The following is a 19,150-nucleotide window of genomic DNA, read 5'->3' as shown; positions in this document are numbered from 1 at the left end:
CTTAAAAAAAAAAAAAAGCCTCCAGAGCCTCAGCAAGAACCTGCTGTGAACAAAAAATAGCCCCTCAGAAAAGACAGAACAGAAAGAGGCTAAGGAATGTTCCCTTGAGTTGGTTCTTCCTTGCCTCCAAGGTGTTCTCTCTTGTAGATCAAGGAGGAAAGAGAACCAGACCAACCTTTCCTTTCTGCTGTCAGCTCCTAACCCGGGACAAAGGATCAAGCTTTGGGAGGTATTTGTGGGTCTGTTTATTTGTTCTGGGAAGAACATAGTGGCAGAGTCTCTGAAGATGCCCTCTGTTGTGCTAAACTACTGTGTTTACAACTTTCCTAAAGGACAATTTGGCAGGCGATACATACCACAAACCTCTGAACAAAATCTTTTACACAACAATTCCATTTTAGGGGTTTATTCTGCGGAACTAATTCAGGATGGGCATGATATTTAGTGATAGATATATTTGTGAATGCTTTATAAATAAAAAAAAGTCTAAATATATAATGGTAAGGTTCAGCAAATTCTGGTGAAGCCATATGCTAGAACACTATTCAGCCATTAAAAATTATTATAGAAGTGTTTGTTGATATAGAAAGGTATGCATATTTATTTATTTATTTATTTGTAGATTTTTTAAAATTTATTTGAGAGAGAGACAGACAGCATGAGCATGGAGGAGGGGCAGAGGGAGAGGGAGAAACAGACCCCCCACTGAGCAGGGAGCCCGACGCGGGGTCAATCCCAGGACCCTGAGATCATGACCTGAGCCAAAGGCAGTTGCTTAACCAACTGAGCCATCCAGGTGCCCCCATATTTATTTTCAATAAAGGGCAGGTTTACCAAAGAGAGTATATGGTGTGCTTTCATTTAAAAAAAATATATAAATGTTGATGACACATCGGGGAAAGTGTGGAAATCTATTCACCAAGGATAAGCAAACAGGGATAATGCTTACTTATCACTAAGATCAGGTGTGTGTATTTATGTATTCATTTCACAAATGTTTATCAAGCACCTATGTACACAAGGCACTGTGACCTGTGCAGGGTTTGGGAATTATGGAAACTTTGGATTTTCTTCTTTTTATGTCTTTATATCTTCTGATTTCTCTACAATAAAAATGCGTTAATGTGTGCAGAATATTGTTTAATATCCGAAAATTACGTCAGCCATGTCGAAATGACATTTTCTCCTACAGGTGGTATGCAGTCATAAATAATTAGCACATACCTCATATTTATGTGATTTTTTCCAAAAAACAAGAGTAATTTTTACAGCAAAAAAGAGCCTGTTGCTGTTGTGTGTTTTTAATCTCATCCACAGCCGTTAGGATCAGTGCAGGGAGCAGGGACTGCCTGGCAGGAGATTTTGTTCCAGTTCCAGCCCCAACACTAACAGGCTTTGTCACTTTACTGGATGACAGCTTCACTATGGCACCCTCCCGACCTTGCGTGTATCCATACACACAAAAGCTGGAACCCAGCCTTCCCTGGGTCTTTGGGCTGAATGCCCTGTGACCCTCCCGGGACACCGGAGGACAGGAGGCCGACCAGGAGCCACCATGAGGCCTCCTAGCACTTGCCTTCCTACGTCCCCTGGGAGGCCGTCAGGAGACCTACAGCTTCTCCTCTGGGCTCGGAGGAGGGGTGTGCTTTCTGCCCCGCCCCCCTCAGGAAAGAGCTGCAAAATATAACCCCCCTATCTGCAGTCTAGAAGGGGCACTTCCACCATGGGGTACCCCTTTTGTTTCGGGGTGGTCCTTCTGCGTGTGTGGGACAAGGATCTTGGGGAGCTGGCACCTTTGGCTTATTCTTTTTTTCACTCCCTATGTAAATAATGAACTGTCGAAATCTAAATGTGGCCCATTACATCTTTACCAGAAAAATCAGTTATGTCTTGGCCTTGCCTTGTCTAAAGAGTGAACTGGACACATCTGGTGCCTAACATGGGGCTGCTAAGGTTACAATGCCCCTTTAGAGAAATGGGACCACATGGTCAGGTTTGGAGACAAAGCAGAACCCATGATCTAGGAGCACATGCTCTGGGCTAAGTGTGGGGGGGGGGGCGGGCAGGGAAGGGTCCTCCCACTGGTGGATGGCATGGGCCAAGGTAGGGGAGAGAAGGCAGAGGAGTAGGGGTCTTCCCACTGTCCTATCCATCCTGTTAATAAAAGGCTACTGAAAAGGCGTTGTAGTGGCTCAGTCAGTTAACCTTCCAACTCGTGATTCTGGCTCAGGTCATGATCTCACATGGGTCATGAGATGGAGCCCCGGGAGGTGGGGGGGGGGCGTCCACGCTCAATGGGAAGTCTGCTTGAGTTCTCTCCCTCTGCCCCTCCCTTCACACCCCCCTCCCGCTCGCTCTCGTGCGCGCTCTCTCTCTCTCAAATAAATAGATGTTACAAAAAAAAACAAAAAAGGCCACTGAAAATTGAAATTAACCGCAAAGCTGTCCTTCTGTTGGAGCTGTCCCCCTGCGCTGCCCCTTCTCCCCTGACCTTCCAGCCACTGCTCACTGAAGTGCCTGACTTAAACCCCTTGGTCTGTGCTTCCGTAAAAAGCGACTGATGGTTTGGGACAAGAATGGCCTCCAAGAGAGAACAAAAGGGAAAAGTCCTTCTGTGAGAGGTCCCCGAGGCGATTCCTCCTACAAACTGTTGCAAAATGTGTGACCGGTATTGAGACGTCTCCCTGACAGTGTTCCTAAGGTGTTAGGAACATTCCCCTGATGTCTCAACTTTTCATTGTATAATGATGTCTTGTTGGTTGGCAAGTTGAAGGTCTCAGTAGGAATGACCAGTAAGATTCAGAGTCCGCTTGCCAAGGAGTTTTAGAAACAATGTTGGTAGAGTGACAGCATGGAATCCCTCTAGCAGCCAGAGAAAAACTGCTGTCTTTTACCAACTAAAAAGCAGTATACTCCTGATATAAAAGTTGCACCTGCGGGGCGCCTGGCTGGCTCAGTTGGTTAAGCGCCTGCCTTCGGCTCAGGCCATGATCCCGGGCTCCTTGCTCAGCGGGGAGCCTGCTTCTCCCTCTCCCTCTGCCTGCCGCTTCCCCTGCTTGTGCGCTCTCTCTCTCTATCTCTCTCTCTGCCAAATAAATAAATAAATCTTTTTTTTAAAAAGTTGCTCCCGCAAAAAAGAACCACAGCACCCGGGGTGACACTCCACTGCTCCTGACAGATGGACTTACATGGCATTTTTAAACCCTCCTCACCAAAGCTGATGAGGTCACAGCACGCTTTTAGGAAAAAGATAGCAAGACCCCACAGGCCAACTTGCGAAGTCTGCAATAGGATCCTGGTAGGCAGTAGCAGACCTGGTGGATGTGTTTAGTGACAAGGTGACAAAGGGTCCTTGACTGTGGTCCCTGAGAGCCCTGGTGAGTTGTGTTGGTTTTTAGAGCAAAAGGGGAGAGGGGCCCATAAAATGTTTAAAAAGCATTCCACAGTTGTTCCTTATCACCAAGGAAAGGGACACTGTTTCCATCGGACACGTGGCTGTGGCTAGAAGTAAAATACCCCCTGTCATCAAGGGCAGTCAGTTCCCCAGAGATGTACTGAAGTCTCCTCTTACAATGAGCAGGAAAGGAGAAATTAGGGAGTGATTTGGGCAAAAGCCTAATGAGACTCTGGAAATTTGGTTGCACCAGGTAGTAGATGAGAAAGCCACGCCAGTTCCACTGGATGAGAAGGAATGGAAATCAACATGTCACCTAATGACCAACCCCATGCTCCTTAGACACCCTGGCCATGAACACAAATTCCTTAGGTGATGGAGGAAGGACAGGCGAAGACTGATCAGGGCTTGTTGCACTGGGTCCTTCCACCCATAATGAAACCATCATCTGATAAGCACCCAGGGATGACAAGGGAAGAAACCATAACTTCCCTTGGGATGCTGTAACCACAGCTGGATTTACAGTGGAAAACATGACTGCCTGGATGATCAGATAGTCACTTATGGTTAGACTGAGCGGTTTGTTCAATGGGCACCATCAGGCTTTAGGGGACAGTTAAATCTGCTCTTGCACCCCAAAGACAGACTCTGGAAAACTATTCATCTCTGGGCAACAAACTTCCCAGAATGGAAGCCTAGACAGAGAGCAAGGTCAATGCCCCTCAGGTTAAGGGGGGGCTGTTATGGATTGAAATGTGCCCCCCCAACAAATTCAAAGAAGTCCCAACACGCAGTACCTCAGAACGTGACCTTGTTTTAAGACAGAATAAAGAAGTAATCCAGTGAACACAAGGGCGGGCCCAAATCCAATATGACTGGTGCCCTAAGAAAAGGAAATTTGGATGCAGACACACATGCATACAGGGAGAATGGCAGGTGAACATGAAGACAACTCTTCTACCAGGCAAGAAAAGAGGCCTGGAAAAGATCCTCCTTGCAAAGCCCTTAGAAGGAACCCACCCTGCCAACACCTTGATCCAGGGCTTCTGGCCTCCAGAACTGTGCGAGAGTACATCTCTATTGTTTAAGCCACTTGGCTTGGGGTCCTTTGTTATGGCAGCCCTTGCAAACGAACACACGGGGACAACGTAGGAATACAGGCATCCAGGATGTAAGATCATATGGACCTGGTTATTATGCCAGGATGACACTGAATTGGAGACTGAGAGTTTGTCCAGGAAGGAAATTCTCTCTAGCACCCAGGCCATGAGAGGGCTACAAAACTGCAAGACCCAGGTTGTAACAGAGGAGAATCCCCAGTCACCACTGGCACTTACTGTGGACAAACAGGAGGAGGGCCAAGAGGACTGAGGTGCCCTTGCTGAGGTTTGTGCAGTTTGGAGCCGTGCTGATCCAGTGCCTCCACCCTACCTCTCTCCCCAGATCTCACCCTCTTCAAGAATAAACAGGACTAAGGCAGAGACCCAAGCCCCTCCTTCCCTAAGGAGGACCAGGGTTCTTATGCACTCACTGGCTAAGATGGGTTCGGGACTTGATGGCAACCAAGGTTGTCAGAGTTTTTCAGCCTTTTTGGACTGTGGGCACAAGCCACTAGGATGCTGAGAAATACCCATGGGCATGGCTGAAAAATTACCTCAGCTGGATTTGGAAATGACTCTCAAACTGGACAATGGACTGATATAATTTTGTGGGTGTATTAATCAGGCCTTTTTAGGGAAACAGAACCACTGGGGTATATATAGAGAGACTTATTTTAAGGAACTGGCTTATGCAATTGTGGGGGCTAGCAAGTCTGAAATTTATAAGGCAGGCCAGAAGCCTGGAAATTCCAGCAGGAGGTGATGTTGTAGTCTTCAGTCTGAAGGCAGTATGGAGGCAGAGTTCCTTCTTCTTCTGGGGACATTAAGTCTTTTCACTTAAGGCCATTAACTGTTTGATGAGGCCCACCCACCCACATTATGGAGGGTAAACTGCTCTACTCAAGGGGACTGATTTAAATGTTAATCACACCTACAAAATACCTTCATGGCAATATCTAGACTAGTGTCTCACCAAACATCATAACCTAGCCAAGATGACACAAAAGTTAACGATTACCATGGGTGAGCCTTTTTTGAGCCAATATACACTCTAATGGTTGTCATGGATACTACTGAATGTATTGTGGGAATAGGTGTATTAAGTATATATCATGCTTCTCTACACTGTAAGGGATGTTCCCAGTGGGGAAACGCCATGATTAGAACAATGGTGGTGGGTTGAGTGGACCACCAGGAGTCTACCTTGCTCTCTCAGCTCAGTCATGTGTTATCAATAATCAAAAAAGTAGTAACAGGACTCCAGGGAAAAGGAAGGGGTAGAAGGGAAGATCACTGTCTTGATCAAAGAACTAGTACAGACAAACATGATGCTTAAGGAAAGAATCCAGGGGCACCTAGCTGGCTCAGTCAGAAGAGCCTGCGATGCTTAATCTCAGGGTCATGGGTGTAAGCCCTGCACTGGGTGTAGAGGTCACTAAGATAGATAGATAGATAGATAGATAGATAGATGTTTGTATTTTTTTAGAAAAACAAACAATCCAACAGTACAGACTGCCCTTCCACTTGGGTCAACCCTCATTCGCCATTTGAGCTACACGGGTCAGTGACTCACATGCAGACGAGTTTTGCAGCAAAATGATGTGGCCATGGGACACTGGTTCTCTAGGGTTTTGAACGTGGCCCTCACCTGTCATCAGGACCTGGAATACCCCACGCGAGAGACCGTTACTGGCTTGTTACCCAGAGCTAGTGCACAGGGAGAGGCCAACACAGCAAAGTGTGGCTCTACCTGGTGTTCCTCCCCTGAGATGGGTCAGCAATGAGAACACCAACGAAGTGGGTATGGCCTAACAAGCGTCCCTTATGTGGCAGCGGTACGTCCAGGGAAGTCGTCCACCAGCCATTAAGTGGTTAGTCGCCCCCCAGATGTGTTGATTCATTTGCAGGGTCTAGGCCAGCCCTCAAATTTCTTGGGGGCCTCGCCACACTGAGGTTCCTGACAAAGCCTGGGCCTGGTTCATGGACAGATCAGCTAAGTTGAGGGCCAGGGGGGATACCGGACTGCTGCTGTGTAGCCCCAAAGAAAACTGCTTACAACTATACGTGGAAAAGAAAACATTTGCTGTTCAACAGGCAGAGCTGGGAGCTGTGGTACTTGTTCTGGAAAAGCCCTCCCAAAATGCACCTTGCTACATCTTCCCTTGATCCCTGATCCCTGATCCCTGTGAGCTGATGCTTGGCAGTGGAATGCCTGGATGAATAAGTCTTAGGCTCTCTGGTAAGGAATATTATGGCAGCAGATCACACAAGACCCATACCCTCTGTCCGTGCCCCCAGGTGGATGCCCGTGGCAAAGGTTTCCTTGGATGAACACACATCAGTGGAATCAGCAAGTGGAGGGGACCTGTGATGCCCATGTAAGGACCCTAGCCACCTGGGTACACCATTGCACAAGGCATGGTAATCCATCTACAATTCAAAACTTGGCCCCCAAACAAGGCATAGTGACTCTGGCACATGAAGCCAAAGAAGCCTGGCAAATATGTCCAGACTGCCCGCTAAAACGGTCCAGTGGTAAAGGAAATGTGGGGGCACGTAGTGAGGAGTACCAGAGCTAGCCTGTCCTGGCACACAGACTTTACAGGTCCCCTACCATCCTCTCGAGAGGCCTGGATAAGCTGTAAGGGACCCAAGCCACATAATTAATTCTTCTCATTCTACCATTTTTCTTCCCACACCTACCTTTGGAAAACCAAGGTTACTGGAATTTGCAAGCAGCAAGAAGAGTCAGGGGGTGAACGACTCTAACCTGGTGCTTCTCTTGCCATCAGCTGTGTTAGCTGCTCTTGGGCAATAATAGATATTGACGATAATGGTCATGACTATGAGGTGACGACTCCCCAGATGGTCCTGCTGTGGGGGTTCGGAGATGTACTAGAATAGGTAGCTGGTAGATAAGGGAGAAACGACTGAAGCACCTCACGAGAAACCAGGGTTCGTGTGAGAGTAAGACAAATGAAGGACTGGGATGAAAAGGTGAAGTGATTGCTAGAAGAAATGGTCACTGGTCACATGGCTATGGAAAGAGGGATACGTCTGGCTTGTGGGAGATCAAGGACCATCCCCTGGTAGTTGGAGGTGCAGGAAGGACCACTAATCTCTCTCTCTCAGCATCTATCTACAGACAAGATGGCATCTAATTGACATCTGGCCAATTTAACCCAGACCGCCACCACCCTCAACTTGACCGGCCAAATAGAATCTCAATCTAAAAACTCTTATAAACTTCCCAAGAGACACTGATTTCAGAAATGGTCAGCCTCCAGTAAAGATAACAGAACAAGATTAACTTTCTGGACACTGATTTGGTCTCTTTAGCTTCATCCTGTTACTGCTGGCCTCTTTTGTTCATTTGTCACGGGCTGCTCTAAACTCTTCAGCACCAGTGGTGATGGGCAATCGTAATGCCCACGACTTCCCAGGCTGGCTGGGTGGGCGGTGCGTGGTCGCTGACACCTCTGGCTACCCTCGGGTGCGGGCCCGACTGCTGTATGTACTCCAAACAGGCCCCATCAGCCTCCAGGGAGTAGCGGGTATGGTGACTCTCATCTGATGTTGCTGAAGACAAACGGCCGATTTGGTATGAGCTCCTATCAGTAGAACTGGACTATTTATCTGGTGGGGTATTCACATCGCTGAGAATTCTCTCTCATACCTTGATATACGAAAGGTCAGGGGAGAATAATGGAACAGCCCCGTACATATCCACGCATGTGATGACTTGAGCCATAGCTTGTGAGTTTTGGCAGAACACTCTGCCATCTTCCTGGAATATGAGAGAATGTTCTATAAGGAGCTGCTATAAGGCTACCTCCCACTCACCTTCCTAATATCCCCTGGGAGGTTGTCATGAAACAGTTCCTCATCACCTCCCAGGTTCTGATGAAGTGCTGGCTTTCTGCCCACCCCCACCCAGACAAGAGCCACAGAATAGAAATCCCCTTGGCTGCCATCTAGAAGGAATGCCTCAGCAACAGGGTACCCTGTAACTCACATTGCACTGATCTGGTGGGAAAAGTTTCAGTGTTGTCCTTTTGAATGTGTGGGACGGGGTTCCCAGGGAGCTGGTACCTTTGCCTATTCTTCCTTTTACTATGTAAGAAATAAAATGTCTAAATCTAAAAGTGGCTTGTTGTATCTTTACTGATTAAATCAGTCAAGCCTTAGCTTTGCCTTTTCCTCTTTGACACTTCATCATTTAAATAAGAGAACTATACTATTAGTTGATCCCAAAGGTACACTGTGGCTAGCCATACGTTAAGATAAATAACTCAAGGCAGGTCATAATGGCCATTACCCAAATTTTAGGCATAGTGCCTAGAATGTACTAATCCGCCTCTAGGTAAGGGATGGTTACCTGGGGTGTGCAGACAGGCTGGGGAGTGGGGGGAAAGCTGCAATTCTATGTAATATGTTGTATATAGACTCATTTTTTGCAGTTGCAAAGGGCCGTAACTTTCAGATTTTTAAAAGGTCGGGGACCTAAACAAAGTTAGGAAACTCAGCTTTGGTATATGATAGAGATTCAGTCCTTAACCAGACTCTGGTCAGGCTCTCCCCAGGCCTCTTCTCAGCTAGGCCTCAGCTGGGGCCGAGAAAGACTTGAACACACCAACATAGTTTCTAACAGCTCAGAGTAGCATCCCTAGGATGACCTTCATCCTTAGGAGAAAGGACTGCCTGAGAAAACTCAAGGCTGCCAAAAGAATTTCCTGTTTGTTCCCGCCAACACCTAAAAATAAGGCCCCTGTCTCCAGTCTCTGAGGAAATGCAGGAGTCTAACTTTGATAAGCACCGGTTAACAAACCAGATGAGTTTCACGTGGACCAACTGCCCCGCTTCCTGCTTTTGTAATTTTTCATTTCCCTGTCTCTGCTCAAGCCCCCACCATCCCGCTTCCCGCTCTCTCACTCTCCTTTGAAAATGCCCAGTCACTCCCCCGCAAAACCAGAAGGGAGTTTAATCTCTTTCCCTTCCTGTCAGTCATTACTGAATAAAATCTGTTTTCACCACTTTAATGTCCACTGTGCTTATTTTTGACAGTCGTGTGTACCTTGAAAACCCAAAAAGTAATACTGGAGCCCCAAAGTGGAAACCACACAAACCTCCATCAACAGATGGGGAAAGAACACATTGTACCATATCCCCACAATGGAATATTAGTCAGCCATGAAGAGGAACAAAGTACTGATATAGGCCACAACGTGGATGAACCTCAAAAATGGCACGCTAAGTGAAAGGAGCCTCTCACAATAGACCACATGTCCAATGAGTCTGTTTGTATGAAATATCCAGAACACGCAAATCCATAGACAGAGAAAATAGATGAGTGGCTGCCAGGGGCTAATGAGAGAATGGGGTCCAGGTGATGCTAAAGAGCACAAGGTTTCCTTCTGGAGCAATGAAAATATTCTAAAATTGGTGTGGTGACGGTTGCACAAGTCTGTGAATCTCTTTTTTTTTTTTTTTTTTTTAAAGATTTTATTTATTTATTTGAGAGAGAGAGAATGAGAGATAGAGAGCATGAGAGGGAAGAGGGTCAGAGGGAGAAGCAGACTCCCTGCTGAGCAGGGAGCCCGATGTGGGACTCGATCCCGGGACTCCAGGATCATGACCTGAGCCGAAGGCAGTCGCTTAACCAACTGAGCCACCCAGGCGTCCAAGTCTGTGAATCTCTTAAAAGCCATGTAATTGTTCAATGGGGTGGATGATATGGCACGTGATTATATCTCCATAAAGCTGTTACCAGAGGGGGGGGAAAAAGAACATTAAAATCATCTAAAATCTCCCCTGGGAAAAACAGATACCACATCGCAATATTCTATTTTCCTACTTAATGGCCTGTTCGGTGTACTGACAAGTGGACTCCTCGGGGAGGCTCTCGGCACAGCAAAAAAAAAAACAACCCACGAAAACAGCAAGCAAACAGCGCTGAGGACAAAAGTAAACTCACAAACACCATGTACTGCTTTTCTGGTACCAACAAGCCTGCCCCTAAAAGTTGGCAGCCATCAGTTGGATAAACAGAAGGAGACAGGTAACTGTAGGCACAGGTCATTCCTTTGCCTACACTGACAGATGTGGCAGAAAGAAGGCCCACTTGGGGTCAAAGGTGAAGAGGAGCCTCGCTGGGACAGTCATGTCTCAGGACTGTCAAAGTGTCATCAGGAATTTAGCCCCAGCCCCCTCCCACAAGTGGAATTCACATTTCCAAGGGACAGAAGGTGCTAGATAATTAACAGCATTCCCCGGTGACCCCTGCTCTCAACCTGGCCTTGAATGATCTCCGAGATCAGTGGCTCCATGTGGACTTAGGATGAGCAGGACTACTTGTATTTTTTATTATGAATATTTTAATGTGGATAGTTAAAGAAAATAACATTATAAATACACATGCACCCACCCACCAAAATGAAGAACTGTTACTATTTGTCATATTTGCTTCAAGTCTTTTTCAAAAATGAAAACATTAAAAAAAAAAAAGAAAACACTTTGAAGTCTCCTTATCCTTCCCTTCGCCCTCCCTTTCCAGAACAACCCACTATTCTGAATTTGAAATGTATCCTTTCCGTCAACGTTTATATAATTTTACTACATATATATGGATCCAATGACAGCCTATAGTATTTTTGTGTGGTTTTTTAATTTACAGAAATAGTATTCTACTATACCTATCATTGCCTACATGCCGGGCTGGTCTCAGGCGGGCGGAACGAGAGTATTCCAAGAACAAGGAACGTGCAATCAGCAGCGGATACAGAACTGGAAAGAGGATGTAGCACAGAGGTGGAAATCGAAAGTAAGGACCCAGAGCCAAACAAGGGTGCAAGAGGAAGGGCCATCAGAGGACCTCAAAATATTATGTTAGACCAGGAAGCACATGCACTTATCCCCTGCTTTCCATTCTTTGGCTGCTGCTGTTGTTTTTACTGTAATAGGTAATTTCACTGTAATAGAGAAAACCTGGTGGAGGTCCAGAGCAGTCCCACATTAAAGGTAAGACCTCCTCCTAACTGGTCTCCAACGCCAAGACCCCACACGGAGGCAACCATCATTACCAAGTTCTGGTGCGTCCTCCCAGAGAGATTTTATGCACCTACTAAATATATACATGCATATATATACAGTTTTGTGCCTTACTTTCTTCCCATCTCTTAGCAGGCAATTCATAGTAATACACATAGAGCTGTGGGCTGTTTTAGCGGTTGCATAAAATTTCATCGTATGAAGATGCTATAATCAAATAGTCCCTTACTGGGACATGCATGTCATTCTAATCTTTCCCAATGAGAAATATTGCTACCTTGAGTATTTGGTATTCTCTTTGACCAGAGAATTGTACCTGTAAGATAAAAATTCCACAGTGCAGTTGCTAAGTTGGTATGATTCACACTTTTGACCTTAATACCTGGTTTCAAATTGCCCACTCCTGAGGCTTAAAAGCCACCCACCCAATTTGGCCATAGTCTCAAGGACAACCTATCATGTCTGCCAGATGAGACTGAGAGCCAAATAAATGTAACTAGAGGATAATCTCTGAAAGCCTGGATGGTAACAGGAGTCCTGGGGCAGAAAATCTACTAATCAATGGTATTAGCCAAACTGAAGAAAGAATATGTTAACAGAATGGGAGTGGCCATTACAAAACCCAGAAGAGGGGAGCCAAGCAGCAAGAATTTGGCAGCATTCATCTCTCAAGAGAGATACTTAATCTAATGGATAGGCACAAGAGAGGCACATTCAACCAGGTTTCTCCAAAGCCTAGATGAAATTTCCTTCCATATGATTCTACTCCTTTCATTCTGGGGTCTCTGCACACCAAGCAATCCACTAATGTAATGACTATTTTCTCTCTCTAGGTACCTGGATCCTAGGAAAAGGATGTGGTGGATTAAAGATGGCCACAGATTCGTTGACTCCCTTCCCATTAAGAGGTGAGGTCTATGTCTTTTCCTCTAGAATCTGGGTGGGCTCTGTAACTGCTTTGATGGGTAGAATACAGTCAAAAAGATGCTGTGCCAGTTTTCAGGCCCAGGCCTTAAGAAACTGGCAACATCCATTTTCTAGCCCTTGGAAATTCACTTTGGGGGAAGCCAGTACCCTGTAAGAACTCTGACTATCCAGAGACCACCATGCTGTGAGGAAGCCCAAGCTAGCCACATGGGGAGAGAGAGAGAGAGAGAGAGAGAATGATTCAGCTGATGTGGCCAAACCAGCCCAGGGACCAAACATGCAATTGAAGAAACTATCTTGGAAATTCCAGGCCTAGGAGTTGTGACATGGGGAAAAACTAAGGAAGCCAGCCCAAAACCAGGCCTGAGGCCCGGAAATACACCCCACTCGAGCCATCCCAACCATCACTAGCCATTCAAACTGAAGCCCACTACACTGCGAAGCTGAGATAAGTCAATTCTGATGTGTACTGCTCAAATTCCTGACCCACAAAATCAGGAGTGTAACAAAATATTGGTTTAAGCCATTATGTTTTGGAGTAGGTTGTTACACAGAAATAGATAACTAGAATACAGGGTTTCTATGTGATGGAGTATTAGGATCCCCAAGAGGGCTGGCTTCTCCAGTAAATAAACACGTGGGCACTCCAGTCCACTATCTGTTTCTGTGGGTTTGGCCAATGTTGGTCAGTCTCTAATAGTCTGCCCATGCTGAATTTGCTGATGAAATTTAGTTTCTGAACTCAAAAAGCTGAGACCTGAAGGGTCAGGCTTACTCCATCTGCCCATCGCCCTCACTGTCTCTTCTTTACTCCATCTAACATCACATAACCCAGACCCAAGAGCTGAAGAGAGACTCACAAAGTTTGCCACCAGATGTAGCCACTGCTCGGTATCCGTCACAGTCCTTTGGCTGTTACATGAAATTTATTATTTTTTATTATTTTTATTTTTTATCTGAGAGGGAGAGTGGGGAGCGGCAGAGAAAGAGAGAGAATCTCAAGCAGGCTCCACGCCCAGCACAGAGCCCAACATGGGGCTCCATCTCACGACCCTGACATCATGACCTCAGCTAAAGTTAAGAGGTGGACGCTTAACCGACTGAGCCACCCAGACGCCCCTGAAATTTATTTTTTATTAAACATTACTGAGAACATTCCCTGTACCCAGGCCTGTCTCCGGCACTGGGAGACAAAGAGGTGGGAAAGACATAGGCCCAGCCCTCAGAACTTATCAGCCCAGCCTCTAAGCCATATAAACAGGTGATGATATAAAACATGGGCACCCGAATAGATAAAACAAGTATTAACAGACCTAAAAGGAGAAATAGGCAGTGATACAATAATAGTAGGGGAATTTGATACCCCACTGGACAGACCACCAAGACAGAAAATCAGTAAGGAAACATGGGCCTTAAATGACACAACAGACTAGACGGATTTAACAGACATATACCAAACATTCCATTCAAACACAACAGAATCCACATTCTTCTCAAGTGCACAGGGAACATTCTCCCGGAGAGATCACATGATAGGCCACAAAACAAGTCTTACAAGATTAAAATCTTATCAAGCATCTTTTGTCACCACAAGGGTATGAATCTAGAAATCAATTACCAAAAAAAACACAAAAACCCAAACACACCCAACACCCTGGAGAATTCACGAAAATGTGGAGATTAAACAACAGGCTACTGAATAACCAAGAAGAAACCAAAAGAGAAAAAAAATACCTAAGGACAAATGAAAATAGAAATACAGGGGCGCCGGGGCTCAGTTGGTTGGGCATCTGCCTTCAGCTCGGGTGGTGATCTCAGGGTCCTGGGATCGAGTCCCACATCGGGCTCCCTGCTCAGAGGGGAGTCTGCTTCTCCCTCTGCTGCTGCCCCTCCCCCATGATCATGCTCTCTCTCTCTCTCTCTCTCTCAAGTAAATAAATAAAAATTTTAAAAATTAAAAAAATAAAAAGGAAAAAAATGAGGGACGCCTGGGTGGCTCAGTCGGTTGAGCGTCTGCCTTTGGCTTGGGTCATGATCTCGGGGTCCTGGGATCGAGTTCTGCATCAAGTTCCCTGCTCGGCGGGAAGCCTGCTTCTCCCTCTGCCTGTCATTCCCCCTGCTTGTGCTTACTCTCTCTCTCTCTCTGACAAATAAATAAAACCTTTAAAAAAAAAAAAAAGAAAGAAAGAAAATGGAATTACAGCACCCTAAACCTTAAAAGAGGAGGAGGCGCCTGGGAAAAGGAGGCTGGGGCCTCCGACATCCCTGTGAAGAGTTAAAAGCTGATTGCCCAGGCCCTGTGGAGATTCCCGAGCAGGGGAACCAAACATGCTTTAAGGGACACGGACAGGGCAGTGGTGCATGCATAAATTATAGGGGCAGACTGTGCAGCACAGGAGACTGAGCAGGAGGGGGCGCCCGGGCACCCTTCCTTCCCACAGTCCCCATGGGGCTGCTCATGCTGCCGGCTGAGCCACAGCCAAGGAGGAGGCTGACCTGGCGCTGGAGCTGCCGGAGCTGGACATGACACCCTCGAGCAAAGCCTGCCAGGTTCAGAAGGTCACAGATCATCTGGCCTTTGATCTGGCCTTTGATGCTGATGTCCAGCGGAGAATGGAATGCAGGCTTCAGGGAAAGGAGGCAAAGAGTGGTGAAAGCCAGAATTTATGGGATACAGCAAAAGCAATTCTAAGAGAGAAGTTCGTGGTGATAGATGCCTACATCAAGAAACAAGAAAGATCTCAAATAAACAACCTAACTTTACACCTCGAGGAACTAGAAAAAGAACAACAAACTAACCCCAAAGTTAGTAGAAGGAAGAAAATAACAAAGATCAGGATGGCAATAAATAAAATAGAGACTAAAAAGACAATAGAAAATATCAGTGAAAACCATCTGCCTCACAAATGGGCAGAAGATCCGAGTAGACATTTTTCCAAAGAAGACATACAGATGGCCAACCGGTACCTGAAAAGACCCTCAACATCACTCATCATCAGGGAAATGCAAATCAAAACCACAATGAGATAGCATCTCACACCTGTTAGAATGAACCTCAAAAGGACGAGAGATGGCAAGTGTTGGCAAGGACGTGGAGAAAAGGGAACGCTTGCACCCCGTTGGTGGGAATGCAAACTGGTACAGCCCTTGTGGAAGAGTATGGAGGTTCCTCAAAAAAATCAACAATAGAACTACCCTGTAATCCAGCAATTTCACTCTGGGTATTTATCTAAAGAAAACAGAAAATACTAACCCAAAAGATCTATGCACCCCATGTTCATGGCAGCATTATTTACAAGAGCCAAGACCCAGAAGTGATCTACGTGTTCGTTGATGGATGAATTGATACAGAAATTGTGGTATATATACAATGGAATATTATTCAGCCACACAAGAGAAGGTCAAATTGACATGTATGACAATATGGATGGACCTTGAGAGCATTATGCTAAGTGAAATAAGTCAGAGAAAGACAAATACTGACTGATCTCTCTTCCATGTGGAATCTAAAAACAAAACAAACAAAACCGAATTCATAGATACACAGAACAGACTGGTGGCTGGCAGGTGGGAGGGGGGTAATATGGATGAAGGGGGTCAAAAGATACAAATTTCCGGATACAAGGTAAATAAATCCGGGGGATGTAATGTTCAGCCTGGTGACTATAATTATTAATACAGTATTGTATATTTGAACGTTTCTAAGAGAGTAGATCTTAGAGTTCTCATCACAGGAAAAAATATGTGTAACTATAAAAAAAAGATAGAGAGAGAGAACCATGTGTATGAAATGACACACGCATAGGGCATTGTGGGGCACACGAGGGGTCGCCAACCGAGGCAGTCCACAATAAGAACTATGGAATATGTAACTGGTCTCATCATTCTCTGGGCCGACCAATTTGATATAAATCTACATATAAAGTTAATATACGTTCACATTTCATTTTTCTAGCACTCTTGGTATTATTTTAGTTAAAGAAAAGGGAACTGCATTTATGGACTAGCACGATTTTCACATGTTCCAATCCCCACTCCACCCCTTAAGTCCTACAATGCTTCCCTGAGCTGATTTTATTATTTTTGTGTGTGATGCACAGTTTTTGACAACTGAGGGTCCAGGGGATATTGTGGTCAGCTGCCCTTCTATCAACTCCAGTCCTCTGCCTTTTGTGCAGTACTCACGTGGTTTAGGTGGAAGGGACCCCAATCCCAGCTTTAGGGCTGAGCCTGCATGTGTCTAAGCTAATTAGAGTATGTCTCTGGCCACTATGATGGGTTCAGATACAGGCAATTAACCCAGGTCAGTCAACCAACTTCTGCAAGACAGCAGACCCGAGAGAACTGCAGAAAAACAAAACTGTAGCTTTGATGATCTCATGAATCTCCAGAGCAAACCATATAGCTGAAGGGCATCCAACTATTACACTTTTTGGTTATAGGAGCCAATAAAGCTACCTGAAGCCAGTGTGAGTGGCAACCAAATAAATTTGAACTGATACAAAGTGGGTCACTGAAATGTATCCTCCTCCTCAATAGGGGTATTAACTGGGTTTTATAGATGTGCAGCCCTCCACTCTTTATTAACTCATACCAGCCACACGTAGTGGGAAGGGCTAATGTATTTTCCATCAATGCCCTGGGAAGATTCATGTGACTCCAGATCTCTGGGAGACAGGGGCTGGAGCCAGGGGGCTCTCTTAGATCCTAGCCCTGGCTGCTCTAAAAGGCTATACATGCCTGGGGCTCTTGGGCGGCTCAGTCAGTTAAGCAGACGACTCTGGATTTACTTACAGGAATCCATCTCAAAGAAAGAGTAAAAGGGGCACCTGGGTGGCTCAGGCAGTTAAGCGTCCAACTCTTGATTTCAGCTCAGGTCATGATCTCAGGGTTGTGAGATCAAGCCCCATGTTGGGCTCCGTGCTCAGCATGGAGTCTGCTTGAGATTCTCTCTCTCCCTCTCTCTCAAATAAATAAAATAAAATAAAATAACATTAAAATAAAATAAAATATTACACATTCCTGGCTTTCTCCTGCTTCTTCCTCCACCTCCTAGGATGGTCTAGAATTTCTTTGGTAGTTACTGCTCCAGAGATAATCCTGAGCAAAACCTTCCAGTAAACTCTCCCTAAGAAGTGATGAGAAATCCTTAGTCATCACCCTTGGGGCATTCACTGGGCCTCTCATATTTCCAGAGGTTAAATCAAGTAGGAAAAGTTTACAGGATTCTGGTTTCTTGGCTTACTTGGTTTCTTGAAGCTGCGCCTGGAAGGAATGATTTGTTAACCATCTCTGAGTGCCTTGGGAGCTGTCCACCAAGTCTTGGAAACAGGAGCTAACAAAGAAGGCCCCGGGAGAGAGCAGGAGCCCGGGTGGGTACAGAGGATGCACGTGCACAGACACTGGTCAGTTTAGTGCTTCAAAGCCTCAGAGTCATTTCCCCCCCTCATCCTCAACTCCTGGTCCAGCTTTGTCTGGAGGGTGGTTTGGATACACCACGCCCGAGCCTTTGTCCCGAGGCCCTCTCTACCTCTCCTGTCTAGTCCATCCTACTGCACACATCATAACCTGGACAGTGTCCCTTGGAGGCCATCTGGCCCCCAGGCCCGCTCAAGAGCCCATCGAAGCCCCTCAGAGGAACCCGGGCCCTCAGTCTGACCTTCGAGGCCCTCGTCAAAAGGCCTGTCGCATCCCCAGTGCCCACAGTCCTCTGAGTTTTTGACTACTGGCCAGCACACAGCTACATGGTAACCAGCCTGCTCGCCAGCCCAGCAGGTGAGCTTGCCCGTTCCTCTTGCCAATCACTGTGAACCACACATGTGGAGGGCAAATGAATCAAAGGTCCTACTCCGCCCCCAACGCTGGACAGGCTTCTCCTCGCAGGGCACTCAAGTTCTCTTTCTGAAATGAGCTGTTTATTGACTTGTTCATACCCTTGTCCTCCTCCTTCCCCCAAAGGAGCATATAAACCCTGGGATGTAAGCTTCCAACTGAGCATATAAACTATGAAGGCATTGGCTGCCTCTCAATGAATCCCAGCACTTGGAAAAATGCCTGGGGCAGAGTGGATGGGTTTATACTTTGTAATAGTCATGAGGAAGACAGATCCCAGATGAATCTCTTCAGTTCATTTCCTAAAACCTCTCCACCTTAACCCACGTTGGGTTTTCCAGTTTCCATCCGTTCACAGTGGGATATCCACCCATCCCTGCCTCAGTGTTCCACTGAATAAACTCTTCTTACTGGACACTGATTCTTTAGTAACAACAACAACAAAAATGCACCTTTTCCTAAACGTCTACGATTTTGCTTTCACTCCCTGAGAAGTGACATTTTTCTCCCTATGGAAAAATCTATCGTGCAAATTGCCAGATGTCTGTAATCCTACCCGAAGCCATTTCCTTTGGAAGAAGTCTACGGGAGCCAACATCATCTCGGAATTAAATAGTGGTTCTACCACATCTGGCAACTTAGACACTTACATCTGCCATTCTGTTACCAAGACAGTTCCTGCCTCTCTCAACCTCTGTTCATTTGGGAACCTGGCTCCCAAGTCACCTCCTCCCTGGTGCCCTACCAACTCCTGAACCTATTCATTTCAGTTCAAAGGCTTCTGTCTACCCTTTACACATAATCCCTACAGATGTCCAGTCTAGGACCATAGCTCCCGTCGGTCCTGAGC

At 46.1% G+C, this 19,150-nt stretch overlaps 1 protein-coding gene across 4 annotated transcripts in view; it reads right to left on the bottom strand.

Annotated features, from left to right (window-relative positions):
* Positions 1-19,150, bottom strand: part of LOC113919618 (sterol 26-hydroxylase, mitochondrial) — a 44,785-nt gene that overhangs the window by 15,447 nt on the left and 10,188 nt on the right. For 3 of the 4 annotated variants that reach the window (XM_027589038.2, XM_027589037.2, XM_027589039.2), the window contains one exon: positions 17,714-17,803. The exons of the other annotated variant lie outside the window; for it this stretch is intronic. In XM_027589038.2, the coding sequence (XP_027444839.1) occupies positions 17,714-17,803 (90 nt within the window). The remainder of the gene's footprint in view (positions 1-17,713; positions 17,804-19,150) is intronic. 4 annotated transcript variants of the gene reach the window in all.

The sequence above is a fragment of the Zalophus californianus genome, chromosome 3, assembly GCF_009762305.2.
Source record: "Zalophus californianus isolate mZalCal1 chromosome 3, mZalCal1.pri.v2, whole genome shotgun sequence".
Classification (NCBI taxonomy): Eukaryota; Metazoa; Chordata; class Mammalia; order Carnivora; family Otariidae; genus Zalophus; species Zalophus californianus.
This window is presented reverse-complemented; position numbering and strand designations above follow the sequence as displayed.